The sequence below is a fragment of the Lagopus leucura genome, unplaced genomic scaffold (assembly GCF_019238085.1).
Source record: "Lagopus leucura isolate 7727_CA_CO unplaced genomic scaffold, USGS_WTPT01 Super-Scaffold_100159, whole genome shotgun sequence".
NCBI classification, from domain to species: domain Eukaryota; kingdom Metazoa; phylum Chordata; class Aves; order Galliformes; family Phasianidae; genus Lagopus; species Lagopus leucura.
The window spans coordinates 32,529,915-32,551,161 of NW_024962335.1; the positions used below are offsets into that span (position 1 = coordinate 32,529,915).

General features: G+C 39.9%; 1 protein-coding gene across 2 annotated transcripts in view; it reads left to right on the forward strand.

The window, feature by feature from the left end:
* The first annotated feature begins 2,262 nt into the window (after window positions 1-2,262).
* ATXN10 (ataxin 10) overlaps window positions 2,263-21,247 on the forward strand; it is a 95,032-nt gene continuing 76,047 nt past the window's right edge. For both annotated transcript variants that reach the window (XM_042890314.1, XM_042890315.1), the window contains exons 1-3: window positions 2,263-2,397; window positions 8,961-9,152; window positions 12,069-12,151. In XM_042890314.1, the coding sequence (XP_042746248.1) occupies window positions 2,267-2,397; window positions 8,961-9,152; window positions 12,069-12,151 (406 nt within the window). In that variant the 5' untranslated portion in view covers window positions 2,263-2,266. The remainder of the gene's footprint in view (window positions 2,398-8,960; window positions 9,153-12,068; window positions 12,152-21,247) is intronic.

Consider the following 21,247-nt stretch of genomic DNA (forward strand, 5'->3'; position numbering starts at 1 on the left):
TTCCTAACAGTGTAGAATCATAGAATCAAGGTTGGAAAAGACCTCCAAAATCCACTCACCACCAATATCTCCCCTCGAAACTGTGTCTCTCAGTACAACACCTAAATGTTTCTTGAATACCTCCAGGGATGGTGTCTCTGGACACGCTCCAGAGCCTTGATGTTTTTCTTGTAGGGAGGTGCCCAAATCTGAACACAGTACTTGAGATGCAGCCTCACCAGAGCTGAATACAGAGAGATAATCACCTCCCTGCTTCTGCTGGCTACACTATTTCTGATACAAGCCAGGATGTCACTGGCCATCTAGGCCACCTAAACACACTGCTGGCTCATGTTCAGCTGAGTGCCAGTCAATAGCCCCAGGTCCATTTCTTCCATACAGTCTTCCAGCCACTCTGCCCCAAGCTTGTAGAGTTGTCTGGGGTTGCTGTGGCCAAAGCACAGGACCTGGCACTGGTCTTGTTGAATGTATGGTAACTATTGAGTCACGGCCTGAACCTGAGGAAAGGGCCCAGTCTTCCCTGGGAGCACAGACAAAGGCAATTCAACTGTGTGACTAGAAGGTGTGGAGCCTGGCTGAACCTCTTTTAGACCCCATTTAAGGGCTGACTGCCACTCAGGAAGGATCTGTTGTTGGAAATCTCTCTCTTGTGGTTTTCCCTTGCAAGCCTTGATCTCTGGTGTCAGGTGAGCACTTTTCTTTTGTAATCCCATTCTATTTGTGCTAGTCCCTTTGCTACTACATTTCTGTATCACCCTTCCACTAATGCTGACCTTTCTGATTGTGACATTGAACCTCATCCCATTGGCACCAGCCTAGCAATCCAGCCTGTCTAGATCCTTCTATAGGCCCTTCCTGCTCCCAGGTGGATGAACACTTCCTCCCAACTTGGTGATATCTGCAAACTTACTGAGGGTGCTCAATGCCCTCACCCAGGTCATCAACAAAGATATTGAATGGGAGAGGCCCCAACACTGACACCTGGGTAACACTACTCATTATCTGCTGCAAACTCAAGCTCCATCCACCACCAGATGTGAATGGTGGGAAACAGATAACCTGTGTTTTTTTGTATCACGCTTTCTTTCGGAAGCATTATTTTTGAATTCCTTGTAACATGTCTGGTGAACTAAGTTTGGTTCCTGTCTACTGAGGCCTTCTGTGGTACGTGGCTACAAACAGTTATCCTATTTATTGGCCCTCATGGTTAAACTAAGACAAGGGTAAACTTTAATAGGTCTAAGAAGGTGGAGAGGGAAGATGGAATATTTTGTAGCTCTTCTGGGCTTTGAAATGAAACTGGAATCCCCTTCTACTAAGTGAAATCGCTGGCAAAGTATGCCTCATTTATCATTCCAAAACGGAGAGAATCAGTTGTTGCTACAAGAGACTGTGTTTGTATAATAAAGATACATATATAATAGCTGAATATGCTCCAGTTACTCATGACTTTGATTATTTGTGTTTATGTTTTTCTTTCTTCTGACATTTGAAAGTACTGTGGTATATTTTAAAGTTGCAAGGCCAAATATTCAAAAACTAAGATGCTAGGAATTTCTTGAGGCGATGTGATATTGGAGGTGGGGCTCTAGTTTTGAGGGGTGGGCTTAGTGCTCTGTCTGCCTTGTACCACTGGCTTAGTACTCTTAGAAGACAGTTTGGTTAAGTTGTGGTTGGACTCGATGATCTTTAAGATATTTTCCAACCTGAGCAATTCTATGATCTTATTCACTGAGAACTTTAATTCTTATCCCAGTGTAAACATATTTTGTATATATATTTAGAACACACAGTATTTTACCTGTTTGGACCGTTTGGAGGCAGGCATGTGTGAAAGTATATAGGAAGAGAGGGAGGAAAACATTTGGGAAATGCTTGGGTGGCACGTGGCAAGCATTCACCTTTCAGGCTGTGCAGAAAGCCACAAGCTGGTCCTGAGGGCCGACGAACAGAAACTGAACGGGAAGATTTCCCTACAGCTAGCTTGTCAAGGGCATTTCTGAGGAAAAGGCAATGTTTGCAGAGCACGGCCCAGAGTGACCGCTTTACCCCATGGGCCAGCCCAGCAGACACTGCTACAGACAGAAAACGCGGAAAGCGGCGAACGGAGGAAAAACCAGCATCCCTTCAGCAACGCGGGCCTTGAGCAGCTCCGGGTGCCGCGCAACGCGCCGCCCGCCCGCCCGCTCACACGGCCCGCTGCCGGGGCCGGGCCGCCGCCATTTCCGCGCGGCGGGGGCGGAGCTGGGCCGCGCCGGGGCACGCGATGGCGGCGGCGAAAGCGGGAGCGCTGCCTGAGGCGGCGGAGCGACTGAAGCGATTCATGGCGGCCGACCCGTCGGCCCGCTTGGAGAGCGTGCGGGCGCTGACGGGTCTGTTCCGGGAGGCGCAGCCCAGGTAGCGTGGAGGAGGGCCCGCCTGCGGCCACGTGCGCCGGGGGAGGGAGCTCCGGCCGTGCCGCCGGGCCTGGGTGGTCCCCTCGGCTGCGAGCGATGTTTGTTGTCTGCCGCGATGTTCGGTCGTGAGCTCGAGGCGCTCGCCTCTGCCGGAGGTATTGCTAAGGAGGCCTTGGAAAGCGGCCACCGGTGGCTGAGAGTCGCTTATTCCTGTTGTTAAAGCTGTGGCTTACCTGGGAAGGCCCGGAGGTCGCTTGTGGGGTGGGGACCAGTGGGGTGACCTCCCATGGGTGGGTCTTATGGGTACAGGGCAGGTGGCAGCGTTTTCCCTGCTAGGCAAGAAGTGAGTTCATGTGGATAACGAGCACACGTGGTGGTTTCTCGCTGTGTTGCTGCAGTCCGAGCAAAGCCTTGGGGATGGGGGTGGTTTGTCCGTGCTGGGCAGCAGAGAATGAGTGAGAGGAAAGGGGGATTAGCCTCAGTAAGTTAAAGACATGAAGAACAGAACATACAGTTACTGAAGAAAGCAAGCAGCTGACGTGGAGCATCCTTGTTCTGTAAGGTCAGAGGTGGATGTCTGCAGCACCACCTAATGCTGCTGGCTGCATCAGGGTGCTTTGGATATGCAGTGGTTCAGCTTTAGTTTTTCTTGGAGAGTAGGAAACAGGGTAGGTTGATGGGAAGCTGTTGCTCTGTCCTTGTAACAGTAGCTGAAGATTGTAACATCTAGGAAGTTCGATCTTCGCATAAAGTTATCTTGTTATTAACTCCCAGTTCTGTTATGGCTAATTAAACCAACATTTTGAAGTTTGGAGGGGATATTCTCAGAAGTACTCCCTTCTGTGTATAGGAGAAATCTTTCTGGCTTTCTTTTTTCTCTTGGGAGGCTGAAGGACCTGAGCAAACATTAGATTTACACACTAAAGCATTCTCTTTCTTGCCTCCATCCCTGACGTTTCTGAAACCAGCTTGGACAGGGGAGCAGATATCCCCACAGTAACCAATGTTCTTTGTGTATAGATGGTGAAGTGGAAGAGAGCATAATTCTTCCAAAAGGGAGAGGATGTAGTGTGCGTTTACAGCCTATAGGACATGACAGAATGAACAGGAGAGCAACTTCCAGAGTTGGCCAGCCGTGAAAGTTAATGTTCCTTGGTGCTATTGAACCAGAAGAAATAACCCAGTGAGCACTTGATATTTAACTTGTGACATTCATTGATAATTATTTTGTCATTATGCAATTGATAAATCTGCAGTGCTTATGTTAACAAACGTAAAAAGGGAATGGTAGTGTTATGTAATTCAGAAGCAAATAAGATTAGCAAAATAGGCCTAAAATAACTCAGTTATGTGGAGTTTAGCTCAACTCAAGTTTCCCACGTGTTTCAATTGAGACTTCAAGTGCCTTTGAGGAAAAGAATTGATTTGTTCCTAATTTACACAAGGAAGAAAGTAGCTTTATACTGTTCCAAGCAATGCTGTACTCCCAGGAAGATAAGTACTGCAGTGCATGAGATGTATAAGTTCCTAAAACATAAAGTAAAAATAGGAAATCCCAACAAGTAGCATGATTTTTTTGAAGGTCTGGTCTTTTGAACAGTTGCATTAATGTTTACAAATCTGTGTTTGATAGGATGCCATCCTGTGTGGTTTCTTTTTTTAACAATCAAGCACTTAGGTCATACAAGGAGTGACAGTAATCTTTCTTTCGGCATGGATAAGTGAGTTCTAATGTGATGTTTTGGCATAACAAGAAGTTGTTTATCTCTGAAGGCTGGGCTGCTGTACCCTTTGCTTCTGCTTCTTTTGGTGCTCCTGCAGCTTGTTTTGTTTGATGCTGAAAACAAGTGGCAGTAGTGAACTGTGAAGATCTGGCTTAAGGAATAAAATGCAGGAAGAAGTTTCTGGAATACTGACGGAATGTTCTGAATGAATTTCAAGGCATGTTTAACACAAAGGTATCTTTTCAAATAGAAGCTACTAAAAGGACTTACTGCTAATTTCGTAGAGTGATGCTAATTTTTCCTAAAGTAATGCTAATTTTTCCTAGTAAAAGATTAAGAAAATACTATGAAAGGGAAATATTTTCCTTTTCAAAAATACATTTTAAATGTTCGTAGCTGCTGCTTATATCTTTACGAAAATCTTTTGGCAAGAAAGATCTGGAAAGAGGAATACTTTAAAAACAAACAAACAAAGAAACTTTTTGAAAACATTTTTAACATTCTTTAATGTTAGCTAAACATTTCCTGCTCTCCACGCTAGTTTGAAAATTGAGTTTTATGTCCATGGAGATGATTTTAATTAAAATGTATTTGTAGCACACACTCAAATTACAATGATGTATGAAAGTTTAAGTGCGAGAGTCATATTTTATATAGTTATTACCTGCTTTACTGAACAGCTTTTAAATCATTACTTCTTTGTTCAGGAGAACTTCTGTGTGTTCACAAAGTTTTTCATTTCTGTTGTATAATGAGATTTGACTTCTTCACAGAAACATCTGACTTGATTTCTTTCGTAATGTATAAGAGAGTCTTGAAGGGCTGTCTCTCCTTGCTGATATGTGGAAGTCCACATCTACTTCTGTATTTATGGTGAAGACAGGCACTTCCTTGTGTATGCCACCTTTACTCTCATAAGTTAGGCAGAAATTTGGTCGTCGTGTTTTACTGGAACATCTAATCTCTTACTATATTCATTGAATGATATTTTCCTCTCTGAGCTTCAGGGAAGTTTTCACAGGAGCTTGATACCTTTGCAATCCAGTGTCTGCTTCAGACTATCATTCTGCTATGTTACTCTAACAAGAGTGGAATAGAAACTTTTCCAGAATCAGAATTACTTTAAGGTGTTCTTTCAAGAGCAATAGAACTGCTAGAACATGCACAGAAGTCCTTGTAGCTTTTTTTGCTTTACCTTTTTGTAAGTCTGTTTTATCAATTAAAATAATTGAATGTTGTATGCTAGTGCATGTTTTGCACTGACCACTGATTTTTTTCATTTTGAAGTTGACTGTGGAAAGGACCATTTGAAGTGATATCAACACATGGCATACACATACGTAAGGCAAACTGCAACCATAGAATCAGACTGAGAGGTTTCCTGTGATAGAATAATGTCTGTGTGGCATCTTTACAGAGAAAACATGCTTTCTCAATAGAGAAGACAGGGCCTAGTGGATTATCCTTTGCCAGAATGTGGCTTGTGTCTGCATACGTTTGCCACATGCATGGTGGCATGTTGGCCACTTAATGTTTCTTTGGCATGCATATCTGTGTTGAAATGGCAAGAGCTGCAGCACTTATTGCAGGCAGAAGGTTTGAATCCTGTGAATGTCTTTTCTTGTTTTTTAAAACCAAATTCCAGACCTGCTTTCAGGTTATATGCACTCTACTCTTTTCTTTATGAGTGAGGACCAGGTCTTTTGTTCTTTCTTGTCACTTCGTTTATTTCCCTTCATTTTATTCCTCTGTAAAACATAGTTTTTCTCTCCCCTATAGATAATTCTCACTGATGGTGTGTTGTGTTTTTCTTTTGTGTCTATTAAGTAGCTGGAAATAATGTTAGTGTATTGGCCTTGATCTACTATGAGGTATTAGCATAAAATCGTATTTCCTAAAGATCTGTAATCTCATGCTTTATTAATTTAACTATGTTTATAGTGGTTTGATTTATGGAAGAGCGATCACTTTTGGTAAAGAATGGGTAGCCCTGTTAGTTGTGCATATATTTGGATATTTGGGGGAGCACAGGTAGTGCTATATCATCTTGTTTGACCAAGAACTTTCAATGCTCTTTTGGAAGAGGGTTTATGTGTATTACTTACATTTGGTATTACTTACCATTGTGTCTTACTTTCTCGAGACTTATTTCTTAATTTTGCATCTAATAGCTTAGAACCTACCTGTTTGATCTTAAATACGCTACAAGTCTGCTTAAGCTTCAGGGAAGTTGCATCTGTATTTCCCTTTCTTTCTTTAATCTAGTCAGAAGTTTTGCATGAAGAAATTTATGGTACTGTACAGGAATGTTCAATAAACACTCTGTGGTGTTGCTTCTTTTCTTAGCATGGTGTATTAGTAGTTTTAATGCATTGTCCTCACCTTGAACATAAAATCAGGGCAGTGTGTGTGAATAGCTGCGCTTGGGAAATGTTGTGCATATGTGTGTGATAGATCTGCAAATGTGCATGTTGGTCCTGGGAATCTGCTGAACGAAAGTGCTGTACCGTGCCCAACATCTTTCTGGTCAATTTGCATAATTATTTCCGTGTTTGGGATTTTGCACTGTTCTTTTACTTACAGTACTGGTGTATTTGTCTGATAAAGAAGGCAGAGTGGACTGCTGGACGATTAGCTCTGGTGCAGGTGTGTTGTGTCCCACAGTGAGGGATCGTGGTGTGCTCCTCTTGGAACTGAGGAGCCCCCAAGGTGAGGAGTGAGCTGCTGGGAGCTGCCAGTATCCCACAGCCCTTAGGGGAGTGGCTGAGGAGGTGTGGACCTGTTTGCTATCCGCGCAGATTCTCTAGAGAGGTTTCCTGTCTGCTGGGTGCTATCGTTCATGATATTAAGATGCTACTGGGCATGGTAAAGGTGAAGGACTGCTGCCCATTTTTGCTATTTCAATTCATTCATATAAGGCTGCAATAAAGAGATTACAAAATATTAAAGAGGATCTTTATGTCCTTTGGAAAGATGTTCAAGGTTGCATTCTCTGTCCTCCCAGTTGGAGATTAGGACCTGAGAAGAGGGAAGATAGGTGAGTGATTGGTTGAGGGGCTGGTGCCATGCTCAGAGCTTTGGGCTTCATCACAGATGCACCTTTGAGATACCACAGTGTGTTGACATCAGGTGGGACACAACTGACCGCATCAGGCATGAATATTCTGGGCAGCAAGCTGGCTGGGCTGATTAACAGAGATCTAACCTAGATTTGAAGGGAGAAAGGGGGACTGAGGATAACTTCTTGGTCCAGGTATTGGACAGCCCAAAGTGAAGAGCTTTTAGACCCCGTGCTCACCAGTGCAGATAAGTTCATCATAGAACTTGAGACAGGAGTCAGGCTGAGCTGCAGCAGCCATCGTACAATTGAGTTTGTGAACTCAAGGAATATAGGCTTGGGGTTAACATGAGGTCAGAACTTCAGAGGAGTGAAGTTATGGCTTTGTAAGAAATTATTGGATGAGATCCCCTTGGAAACTGTCTCAGGGCAAAGGAATGACTTAGAGCTGGCACCTGTTTAAGGGTATCTTTCTGAGAGTACAAGAGCCCTCCATCCCTCAGTGTAAGAGGAGGCAGGAAACGGGCATGGCTGAGCAAGGACCTGCTGGTTAATCTGAGGGATAAAAAGGCAGTGAAAGCAGTGGAGACTGATGATGTGTGGCGTTCCCCAGGGGTCTGTCTTGGGTCCCGTGCTCTTCAACATCTTTATTCATAACCTAGATAGTGAAATAGAAAGCGCCCTCTGCTGGTTTGCTGATGACACTAAGCGGAGTAGTGCAGTTGATAAAAGCAGAAGGAAGGGATGCCATCCAAAGAGACCTGGGCAGGCCTGAAAAGTGATTCTGATGAGATTCAGCAAAGGTGCTGCACTTTACTCAGCATAATCCCAGATGGAAGTAAGACTGGAAGGAGAATTCATTGAGAGCAGACCTGCAGGGAAGGACTTGAAGATTCTGGTGGATGAAGATCTTGACATGAGTCGGCAGGGTGCTCTTGTAACTTTGGAATACCAACAGAATCCTGGGCTGCATCAAAAGAGGGGTGGCCAGCGGGTAGAGAGAGGTGATTGTCCCCCTTTGCTCTGCCCTCACGAGGTTTCATCTGAACTAATGTGTGCTGGAGCCCCAGGCTTGAACAATAAAGATGTGGAGTGGGTTTGAAGGACATGAAGAACATGAAGATGATCAGAGGGCTGGAGTGTCTTGCTTATGAAGACAGGCTGAGGGAGTTGGGCATGTTCAGCCTGGAGAAGACATAGCTCAGGGGGAACCTCACTGTAGCCTTTGAGTATGTAAAGGGAGCAAATGAACAGAAGGAAGACTAACTTTTTATGCAATTGGGTAGTGATGGAAAGGGGCAAGGGGGAATAGCTTTAGACTAAAAGAGGGGAAACTTAGGTTAGATACAAGGAGGAAACTCTCTACTTTGAAGGCTTGAGGCACTGGAACAGGTTGCCCAGAGAAGCAAGGTGTTCAAGGCCAGCTAGGTTGGGGCCTAACACATGTGTTAATATGTATTTAGTAGCCTTTTTATTTATTTATTTAAATGTTCTGAGGTGGTGTTGGAAAGCTGTAAGGAACATCAAGGCAGGGCGTAACTCCCTCACAGCTCTTTTCCTTAAAAAAACTGGTGGGATGATTGTATGCACATATTTTGCACTTTCTGCTTCAGGGATCTTGTATGCTAAGGACAGTTTCAGATTGTTGCTGAAAGATCTTAGGGGTAAAAATAAGTATAACTGACCTGATATGAGCCATCTTATTAACTGAGCTTTATTTATCTATCTATCTATCTATCTATTTATTTATTTTGTGATTTACCACAAATTTATTTATTTCAGAGAAATGGCAGAAGAAAGTCTATTCCGGGATCTCCTGGAAATCCTGATGAGAGCTTCAAATGAAATTGAACAGGCCTGTAAAGATTCCTCTGAACCACTGGATGTAGACACCTGTCTGGTGCTCATAGCAGAATGTTTCAGATGTCTGAGGAATGCCTGTGTTCAGTGTGCCAAGAATCAACATGTCATGAGGTACAGTTTTGATCCATTTTAACTCATACAAAATTATAATCTTCTGGTGTTTGTGTGGTTTTATACAGAGATTCTTGCTTTACACTGCTGTGTTGATTTATTAACTGCTATTTCCTTTCTGATTCGGTCACTTGAAATGATGTATGCAAGTAGCAAAAATAGCTGGCCTGTCAGTAGGTCAGAGTTTGGGGCATTGATGAATGACATAAGGAAATTACAGTTTGTGTTCTTAGTATAGGTTTATTATGAAAATTGTACAAGCCTTTTGTAAGTTTGACTGTGGAATTAGACTTTTTTTTTTTTTTTTTTTTTTTTTTAAATAATGTAATGAATAAGTAAACAGCCTTGACAGTTACAAGATCAGTATTTTTCCTTAAAGTACATATAGATCTGCTTAGCAGTCCTGGCAGAGTATACTATCTAGATAGCATGTATAGATATATTTAGTTTAGTGCATTTCAACTCTGATATGTATATTAAATCAGGCTCATTAAGTTATTTAGGCTTTTTTTTTAATCTGTTATGACACTGAAGAGATGCTTGGGATAGAGCTAGCAGTTGTAACAGAAAACCTGGTAGTCTACCCTGCTGTTTAAAAGTAACTCCAGATCCAGCCAATCCAAACAAAAACCCCTAACTGAAAACCAGACCTGTTTCAAAGTTGTTAATTCTTCAAGAATTGAAATACAATCTTAAAATTTGGTTTCTTGGGACTTCTCAAACTTTATTGAACTAAATAAAATAGGGTCTGGGACAAAGTTCAACTCCTGTGCTGGGGCAGAATTTTTGTTAATAGCACAAAAGTTGCAGGGCTTTTTGTAGAAGTCATTGGTTTTAGAATAAGTTAAGTCTGCTTAACTCAGTCAGGCTCCTAAATGTTGTTTTCTTGAGATTGCTAGCACTTGTAATTATGTTGGGGTCAAGAAAATGATTTGACAGAAAACTTATTTATTATTTTTTGCTGAGTGAGTGTTCAAGCAGCCTGGGTTTCCTTATTTGTTACTTCTTGTCGCTTCTTAATTATTCAGCTTGAGAAAAGGAAGGGAAGAGAATTGCTTGACTGGGAGTTGGTAGAATTATTCCTCTTGGCAGCATGATAAAATATTACCTACTAATGGGTCTAATGTTTTTTTTTCTAATGGAATTCAGGTATTGAACCTGCTTCTTAATGTGCTCTGCACAGTTTATGCTTGTGCTGTATGCTTACCCTTGGGATTATAGTTATTATAGTGTTATAGCGTTGTTATAAGACAGCATAGAAAGCTGGGTGCTAATAATTGTAGTTCCCTGTAGATTGCAGGAGGTGGGGAATGCCTGTCTGAACAGAAAGTTCTGGCGATGTTTGTAACAGTAAATGACATTGTGAGTCACTCTGAGGGTGCTGGTTTTGCTCTGTAGCAACATGATGTTTTATGCCCTCCAGTAGGTGCTTTGAGCTGTCTTTATACGAGTCATGTTTGTGTTGATTTTTAATCAGTTACAAATGCGCAATTTATTTAGGAATTAAATATCTTGAATAATGAAAAGCTGTGAGAAGAAGAGAAGTTATGTCTTCGATTTTTTTTTTTTAAGTGTTCAATTTTCAGGTATTTAAAAAAAAAAAAAAAACTACACTTTTTTTCTACCAAAATCAGAACTGTTTCTTTATAGGATAGAATGCAATGATTGTAAACACATGGGTTGTTTAATAACTTTGAAGCTACTGGGGAATATGAAATGTTGTTCTTTCCAGCTTCTGTTCTGCATGCCATGAAGAAATTTGGGGTCTGAACAAATGGGAAATATATAAAATTTATTAAGACATACATGTATATTATCTATTTATAAATGCATCTCTGGTTTCTTTTCTGTGTTAGAACATAATCAGGAAGATAATGTGTTTGTCTAAGAAACCTCTGCAGAAGAAAAATAATTAATGTTCATCTGCAATGATGTGATATTTTTGCAGTAACTTGTGCTTGGGTGTGGAGATTTAACATAAATGGTATTACAAGGTTTCAGCCACTCAGCTGATTTTAGCTGATCTCTTCTCAAACAGCTAAACTACTTAAACTGCAATTGAGTTGAAAGGTGAACTTCATCTGTTTATAATGTATTCTTTGACTTATTGGGTTTTGGTTTTTAACTCCTGTTCCATTCATATCCTGGTACATATATTGTCTGCTTTCAAGATTGCTGATTTTTGGCGAAATAATTATATAATTATTTTGGCATTTTTGATGCCAACTTCACTTCTGATAGACTGTAAATTAGTGCATATTTACTGTCACCCTGACGTATTATTAGAACGAGAATGAATGACTGCTTCATCTTCTTTGCTTCCTGCGAAGAATACTTTGAACCTTCCCTCCACCAGGTATTGTTAGAATATGTCTTAGTGAGAGATAATACGTAACTTGGTTGCTTGCTGGTCCCACAGTGCAACCAGTAAATAAATATTATGTGGATTTTCTTGAACGTTGCTGCTATAACAATGTAAAAACTCATTGCTTTCTAGATATTATTTTTCTGATGTCTGTTTAGCATTTGCAAGGCATAAAGAAGTGTTAAGAACTGGGAAAGGGTACAGAGATGCACAAGATCACAGAATCACAGAATGGCCAGGGTTGGAAGGGACCTCAAGGATCATGAATCTCCAACCCCCCTGCCACATGCAGGGCCACCAACCTCCACATTTAATGCTAAACCAAGGTGTTGAATGTCAAACTGTTGAAGTCTGAAACAAAATGTGTATCTGTTCCTTCTCCTTCTAATGGCATTAGTATGGCTGTTAGTCAGAAACAGTAAGAGAAACAACTTCTTATTTCAGGCTTTCTGAAAACATTGAAGGCATGCTATTAGCTGAAGTGGAAAGGCTTTTTGCTTTATTTGGGAGTGTTTAATACAAGATATTTTTTTCCCCCAATTTCATAATAGGAACTTGGGTCTCATCACTACCTCTGTCCATTTGATCAATTTGCTTGATGGAATGCAGGTCAAAGAAGAACCATTACTGATTGGTAAGGATGTGGATTTTTTTTAAATGTATTGTCTGCACTGTATTTTTTATGTGGGAACTCATGATGTATGATGTCACCTTCTTGATTTTTTTTTTTTTATTTTCTATTTTTTTTTTTTTTTTGGTACACAAACTTAATTGTTTCTGGAACTGCAACATGCTAATTCTGTTCTCCTTTCTTTATAACTTGATGTGAATGGTGGGATAGAAGGGCAAAGGTAACTCTGCCTAGTTGGTGTTCCAAAAGTTGATTAAAAAGTTAAGAACTGTGGGCCTTCTGTTATGCTACTTGGAAAAAATCTTAGCTTCAGTTTTTTTCCTCACTGCCTTTTTCCCCTGTTCTACCCCTTTTCTTTCCTTTTTTTTTTTTTCCCCTTCAAAATATGTTCTGCTGTTTTGCTGTCTCTTTATTTGATCTGTGAACATACTGAGATGAAGGAACGCTCCCATTATTTTGAGTGCCGTTGAAATAAATTATTCTAATAAACAAATCTTGTCTGTGAGGGTTTTTTGTTAACTTTTAATTTTTTTCATATATTGTTTTTGCTTGTTGGCTGGAGTAATAGCTGCCAGGAACTGCATACTGATTTGAGTAATGTTCACATGTCTTTAGCAAATGAAGTTGTTTTTTTTTTTCTTTTTCACTCCTTCAAATAGTGAAGAGGAAATCTGCCTTGAGTATTCTTCCTGTTTAATGCCAGTTATTACGACTGATCTTTACCAAATTCCTTTTAACCAAAAATTAAGGCATTTTCAGTAATTTTCTTCACATTCTGTGTGTGTGTGGAACTTGATACAGGGCAGTGGACCTCACTCTTTATTGTCTGTGGTTGCAGGGAATAGAGAATGTTTTGTTTCTCTTGCTGCTTTTATTTCTTTTCAGTTCTTTTGCTTGAAATAAGTTTTTACTGAGTTCCTGTTGCTGCTTTTCTATAATTCTTGTGAAAGCAAATGAAACTACTGTCATTTGGTAACTTATTTTCAAACACCTTCATGAAACTGGAAGAATCAAGGATACTGCTTTTCCTTCTGATACTGTATTTGGCTCAAAATGAAGCCATTGAGGCATGTAAGGATGTTGTGCATAAACCATGTTCACTTCTTCATCCACTGCTGGAATCCTTCTAGAAAAAGATCAGTGATGCTAGCGCAGGTCTTCAGTGTGGGAGCACAAAGACTAAATCCCATGGATGACAAAAGGAAGGCTTGCTCAATGGTTGTTAGGAGGAGAAACTGACAGCAGGCAGGAATGACTTTTAAGACATTTCTCAGCCTAGAGAGACTGAAAAAATACCATTTAAAAAAAAAAATTAAGGACAAGTGCATATTGTTAATTCACAGAATGATGGAATTATAGGGTTTGGAAGGTACTTCAGGAGATCGTGGGTTCCAGAGTTCCTGCTAAAGGAGGTTCCCTACAGCAGGTCAGGAAAATGTCCAGATGGGTCTTGAATATCTCCAGAGAAGGAGACTCCACAACCTTGCAGGGCACCCTGTTTCAGTGCTCTGTAACTCTTACACTAGTTCTTCCTAGTGTTAATGAGGAAATTCTGATATTCCAGTTTCTGCCCATTGCCTCTTGCTCTATTGCTGCACACCGTTGAGAAGTGTCCACCCCCATCAACTTGATTACCACACTTTAGATATTTATAAGCACTTATAAGATCCTCTCTCAGCCTTCTCTTATTCGGGCTGAACAGCTCCAGGTTTCTCAGCCTTTCCTTGTACAGGAGATGTTCCAGACCCCTAATCATTTTTGTGGCCCTCTGATGGACTCTTTCAAGGATATCCTTGTCATTTTTGAAATTAGAAGCTTGGAGCTGGACACAATATTCCAAGTGTGGACTCACTAGGGCAGATTAGAGTGGGAGGATCACCTCCCTTGACCTGCTGGGAGCACTCTTTAATTCATCCCAGGATACTGTTGGCCTTTGTAGCCTCAAGGGCTGACTTATGGACCATCTACTGTCCACCAGGACACTGTCTCTGCAGAGCTCCTTGCTGAGTGATTTGGTGAACTTTGGTGCTTCATACACCCTTCCACGTCAGATACCAATTTGTCAGATTGCCCTTCTGCTGACATGTGCACAGCAACAAAATGTAATAAAGTTTTGGTGGGAAGGTTCAACTTCTACTGTCACACTGCCAACATCCACCTCTGACATACTGGGCTAATGTAATAAAACACAAGGAATTACTTTCAGAGCAGCCCTTATATGTTGTTAAGGAGAATATTTCAAGTTCTTTGTTTGGGTATGTCCTGCTTCCCCCTTTAAATTGGTGCTTGAATCTGATGATTATACTTAAATGCTTTTTTATGCCCTTAAGGTATTTTAAATACCTTCTTGTTGCTTCTATAGCAACAATCTACGTAAAATACAAAGATAAAAAGGTAGTACTGTATTGCAGGGAGAACAACACTATGTAATGTTTCAGTTCATGCCTTTCTTAAGGTTTTCCTGAACCATCTCTCTGTAAGATAAAAAGACAGTTGAACTTTCAACTTTATTGAACTTACGAAGAAAATAAATTGAAGATTTTGGTTCAATCTGAGAAAATCTTTTAATCTGATCTGTGATTTGTTTTCACTCTCAAATCTGTCCGTGTTTTAAGTCTCAGAAAGATGTGGTAAGTTTTGTATGAAAGTTCAGTGCACTTACAATTTGTAATGGATTAAAAAAATAAAACAGGAGGTATATATACCTGGGCCAGCACTGTAGGCAGTGTGGTGGTTTTCAAGGGGAAGAAGAACTATTGTTCTAATGATGTATTAATGATAGAAGCAAAAAAAAAAAGATGCGTGGGAAGCAGTGTGATCAAAACCAAGATTTCTTTGCATCTTTTCTGCAAGGAGAAGTAACCATATAAATAGTTTTTATGCTTGTCTGGGTCCTCACTTCATTACATTTACTGAAACAACTCTACTGCAAATTTTCAGCATTTCTCACTGTTCATCTTCAGTAAAAAGATAAATTCCAAAAAGCTGCAGAAGAAGCTGTTGTTTTGAGTACATGTTATTCTATTAAGGCAGTGGACAAGAAAAGCTGGAGGTGAGTTAGTATGCCTGTTCTGGAATAGCTCTCAAAGACTTTAGAGAGTTTAAAAATAGCTAGTTAATTCCTACATATGGCACATAAAGATAGTCCTACCCCACCTGCAAGCCAGCCATCCCTTTAACAATTATTTTCTTTCTTTTTAATATGTACACTAGAAGAACATTTTTAGGCCTTCCAGTTACAGTGTTGCTTTCAAATAGCTGTTTGTTCCTGCTCTTCCTCTATTCCTCTATTCTTTCTTCCCTTCTTCTTAGTTTTAACTGCACTCTACTTATTTCTCTTGTATTTCTCTTATTTCTCTTGTATTTCCGTAAAATACATAGTGGCAATTTCCCTCGATCAATTAATATCTTGTAGCTTGTGGAGAAGGGGGCCTCCTTTAAGAAATGTTGGTGAAAGCCAACATTCAGGTGAGTGCTGGGGCTTGCTTAGCAGTGATGCTAAACAACTGTTTAATGATTTGTAGCCCTTCCATGCAGAATCAAGACTGATCTATATCAGTGAGTTGCACATAGTTGTAAATGTGCTGTTTTCTTACTACTCCCTCCTCCTTTGGAGAGCAAAGTTCCTAATCAAGCAGAGAAAATCACGATCTTCCAATAAACAAATAACTTATTCAAATTTTTACTAACAGTCTAGTGAAAAAAATGTGAATCTGCAAAATATAAGATTAGTGGAATTTTGTTAGTATTCTCTCTACATCCTTTTTCTTTTTTTTTTTTTTTTTTTTTTTTGTAATTAAAAAAAAAAAATAGCCAGTACAACATTTTTTTTTCTGCTGTGGGTACAAAGACCAAGAGCACTTGCCAGAGGAGCAGATGAAGCTGCTGGATGAACTTTAACTGAACTTGAAGCAGACCTAGATCTCCTAAGAACTGAGAAGTAGTTCAGTATGTTAGGGGTTGCAGCAGACATAGGAAATATCCTTGTCAAAAGCCCAAATAGAAAATCTGCATGTGATAGTGTGTGTCTTGGTTCGGTTTTGGGGATTTTTTTCCCCTTTTTCCTATGGAAAATCTTAAAGCTTTCCAACAAATTTAGGAGACCCGTGAAAAGTTACATTTAACCTTGTTAGGATGATAGGCCTTCTTCTTCAGATTCCACAGTGGAAACTGGATGTAGGATTCATCTCTGAATTCTGGGGAAAAAATAGTTTTGTTTCTACTTGATAAATTACAATGAGAGCCGGCCTGTTTTAAAGCAAGCTGATGTTCATTAGTCTGATCCTTTCACTGACTATTTTTTTTTTTACGTTTTGGACAGAAGGTGCTTTAATCTTGTTTGTAAATAGATCTCAAGCCTTTCACCGCTTCAAAATATTGCAGATGCTGAAGAATGTGCTCTGAATTCCAACATAATTGCTGAAAAGTATTTATCCACCAGTATACTTTGCTGTGCTCTTGGATGAAAAGGCACTGAATGCCTGATAAGTGCTCTGTGAGGAACAGTTTGTTGTGCAGGTTCTCTGAATGAGCCAATTGTACTTTAAAGCAGACCTGAGTGCAACTGTGTCAGCTACTGAGAGGTACTGCACTGTGTGTGCCTGAGGGAGGTGCTCCAAGCTTTACACTGATGTTCCTCAGCTCCGTGCTGCTGGTGATACTTGAGCAAGCTTTAAACCTAGAAGCAGAACTATTATTGTTATGCCGTCCTCATGCATCACAGTTCTTGTGGGTTTACACCAACCAGGGAAAGCTACATAAAAATGACTTAATAGGAGACTATTAACAACAAATGTCAGTGTCATGGGTACTCTGTCAGAGTCAATGTCCAGATGTACAAGCTGCTGCATGGGGTTTTAGACTTTGCTCATCATAACGTTGTGTCCAGAAATGGTGGCAAAATTGTAGTGGATAATAAGCTTGGATCCTTTAATAGGAATTTGACTTTGCTTCCAATTCTCTGTGAAGCACTCAGATATAGTTAAGCTGCTACAGATAGCGTATTCAAAACAGCACTTGAAACATTCCTTTAAAGACAGTGTTGAAGTGTAACTGTATGTAGGATTTTCATACTGCGCTGATTATAGTAATATGAGCATTTTCTGGTAGACTGTTTAGCAACATGACTATAAATTGTCTGACACTTGTTCACACTGCTTCTTCTGAAGGAAGATTTTTGGGGAAATAAAGCATGTCTTATCTTGAATCGCAGAACAGCCTGGGTTAAAAAGGACCACAATGATCATCTGGTTTCAACCCCCCTGCTATTTGTAGGGTCACTAACCACCAGACCAGGCTGCCCAGAGCCATATCCAGCCTGGCCTTGGATGCCTCCAGGGATCCACAACCTCCTTGGGCAGAAGAGGAGAAGGCCTGCAGTGTTGTTCAGATAGAGAACTTGCTGAATCCAAAAAGTCTGTGTGTGGGGGGGAGGGTTGCTTGATTGGTTTTTTTTTTTTTCGGTTGTTTTTTTTCCCCTCTACCTCAGCATTTATAATTTTTAGGGTTCATCTTCAGTCAATGTTCTTTCAGTGTTCCAACTGATTTGGACATGATCTTCTATCATCATGTATTCTCTTTTAATTAACGAAAAGCAAAAAACAATTTCACTCACTGCTGCCTTTTGGGTTGGTTGTGATCTTTACTCCTTGAGTGATCTTTGCAAAACTTCCTGAAAATGAAAAAGAATTGATATCGGGGATTTCTACTTCCTTAAGAAAGGCAAGGAGAGAGAAACTTTTCAGTTCTGTTCTCTCTTGCACTGCAAGTAAGCATGAAATGTTTTTTTTATCTGACCTTTTCCTCAATATGCATTCAGCTATTTGTAATTTGGAACTGCTTTGGAAAGCAGAGACTGATTGATTCTGAGGGTGGAAGGTGATGTTCTCAAACCTGGTGATGGATACTGAATTGATTTTCCTTTCTAAATTTTTAAATAGATATTCCTTTATCTTTAACTTCTCTTAGATTTTTATCCATTTTTACTCACGTATTTCACGTATTTAGTTATTTTGTTCCCCTAAACAAGGCAATGGCCGCAGCAGCACTGTGGGGATGGAAGCGGGGTGGCTGCTGCACAGGGGTTGCAAGGAGTCGGTCAGCAGGGGGCGAGACCTCGCGTTGCTGGCGGCCGTGGTGGTGGTCCTATTCTGTTTCCAATTCTCTCCTTCATCCCACTGGGGGGGAGCAAGTGAACGGCTGTGTGGTACTGAGCTGCTGCTGGGTTAAACCACAACAGTATTTTAACAGGAAAAAGAACTGGAGTGGTCATATATGGAGCCTAAATATTCTTTACCAAATGCTAGTATTGTTTCTGTTTTATTTCCTGCTTTAAAAATTTGCATTCTGCTTTTCACTGCTTTTTTTGTATTTCTTTAAGGACATTGCACTGAATGATTTCATTTCCTGTTTGCATTTTATATTGTATATGAAAAATAAATATTTTTAAAACATGCCTGGAAAGTGTGATAGAGCAGTAAAATTTTACTGGACAGTGCATTTGGGAAACCATTGTTAAATTTTATTGCCTATAAGCCAAGACCATTTCTTTTCTTGTTGTTTGAAAAGCAAGTATCTTCACACTGACTTGGTTATATGGATTTGATTGTAAGGTAACTACAGCTGGAGAAGATGCAACTTCCTAGTTATATCCTGGAGATTATATAACACAGTGGCTACTAAATTTAAACCAACTGGCTTGTCCTTTTTAAAGTTAATCCTTCCTCTCTTCCCACATCAGTTCTATCTATATTTATCTCCAGAGGAGGAAGCAAACTATATATGCGTGCTGTTTCTTGGGTTGTGGGTTTTTTTGGTCCTTTTCTTTTCTTTGAGTAAGTATTCTGAATTAATATATTGCAAATTTGTTGTGCAAGTCAGATGTGTGCTGATTTACATGGAATGAGAGTAAATTCTTATAAAGCTTGAGCCATTTTACTCGTCATGCAGGATCAAAAATACCGTCTCTTATCACATTGAGTACGTATTCATGCTAGCTTTTCTTTCAAGGGAGAGGAAGCGGGAAAGAGAGATTCCTGAATGGATTCACAGTCCATGAGGTTAATTCCCAACTAGCACCATGAAGGAAGCATACATTAGTTACTCAGAGGAAAAGAGGATTTAAGTATCTTCATCTTCATTTTTGTTTATTTATTTATTTATTTTTATTTGAGGTATCCTTTTGCTTAGTCTTAGCAAAACTAAATAAACCAGGCACTAACTTAAATAGGCTTTTTTAGTCGTATAAATACGGGGCGGCCCTGATCTCAACAGTTGCCAGTTTCCATGTGTGATCTTTGCTTTATCTGACTAGGCTTTTTGTGTAGGGGATTGGTGCCAGTACTTTGCTGCCACTGTTAAAGTAAAAACTATAATTACATTGTCAAAATAATATTTATAGTATTTTCAGGGAATAATTGCGGGAGTGTGACGAATATATTATACTCATCAAACTTTTATGTAAACATAAGCATGAGTTTTTTATTTGAGTTATTGGTGTTGTTTTTGGCCTTTGTGTGTTTCCAATTGGTAAAAACAATATTGGGATGTTCATGGTCTTTGTGAATTTGCAGAGTATGTGCCCTAACAATCAGTTGATATGCTGTCTGGTAGATGTAAACTGCTATTTGCACTTGTGTTGGGATTTTAGTCTCATGTTTCCATAGCTTTTAAAAATCCTGTGTTTTTAGAGTTTTGCGATCCCCTAATTATTATAGCACATAGCATTTTACTACTTCACCAAAGAGGAAAGTTTTAAGCAATTTCTTTGTTCTCTTGGTATCATTTGTTTTTTTTGTTTTGGTTTGTTTTTTTTTTTCTTAAGCTTCTGTGAGTCTGAGTGCCTTTGAAAGGTGGCTGTGAATGTCTCCCAGAAACATCTATGCTAGCAAGCAAGTACAGGGTCCTATGCTTAGTTAATGGTATAGGGAGGATGTAAGTGTTCTTGCTGTTGGCTGATGGTAATTTACCAAAGAAACAGAAAAACAAAACTCAAAAATCTTCAGTCATGTCTATATCATAGTTTTAACTTTAGAGCTGCTCTCTGTGCTGTGTCTTTTGGTGAATATTTTCATGGCTTCATAGTGAAGTGTCTGTCTTTGGAACATCTGCAAAGAAGATGATGTTCCTGCAAGCTTCACTCTTCATATGTCACCCTGATATCACCTTTGCTGGATGAGAAGGGTCTCTGTCTTCACGATTTGGTCCAAAATCTTTAAAAGCAGTGGAAGGACTCTGACTTGGGTGAGCTTTGGTTCAAGTCCTTGTTCATTGACTTTTTTTAAATGAACTACAAAATGGGGAGCCAGTTTTTACACCTCCTTCAGCTGTCCGCAGAAGGGAAAGACCCGAACCTGGATTAAGACAAGTCAAAATTGTGATAAGTTCGCAAATGCTGTCACTTTGGGTGAGTGATAGCATTATCGTTTTCAGCCTGATACATCTGTGTTCATGCATATAGCTTGCCTGTGACTTCTAATATTAATATGGAAACTTTGCATGTGTCTTAATTTCTTTCCCTTATTTCATAACATCTGGAGCGGAATGAGGTTTGAGGTGAGCAAGTTAAAATCCAGGTAATAATGACAAGTTTAGGATAAAGGATGCTATTTAAATGCATCATTTTCTCAATGATAAAAAAGGAAGAGGGGTAGAATGGAGCTTTGAACATGAAAATAGAAGCTTGAGGAGGGCCTGAATCATCATTTCTTGACCTGTGATACCACAGTAGTTGTTGGATCCTGTTTCTGAATATAGTAAACTCCAGCTTGCTGTACTTGTCCTTTGATAATGCTGTGGAATATTGTTACATTCACTTCCCTCATACTTAAGCAAAAGAAAACCAAACAAACCTCCCAACTCCAAAAAGAAACCCCAGCCATCCAACCTTTTCCAAGTTCTGATCCTGATTTCCTTTCTTTTTTTTTTTTTCTTTTTTTTTTTTTTTTTTTTTCCTTTCCCATCTTGGGCTTGATTCCCTGCTTGCTTCTGTGGTGATTGACTGGTTTAAGCAGTGCTAAGCTAAATTGTTTTATTTACAGTGGGCTGTAATCCCGATCCTGGCTAGAAAAGCTCACCTTTCTGACACAGTTGAAGTAAATG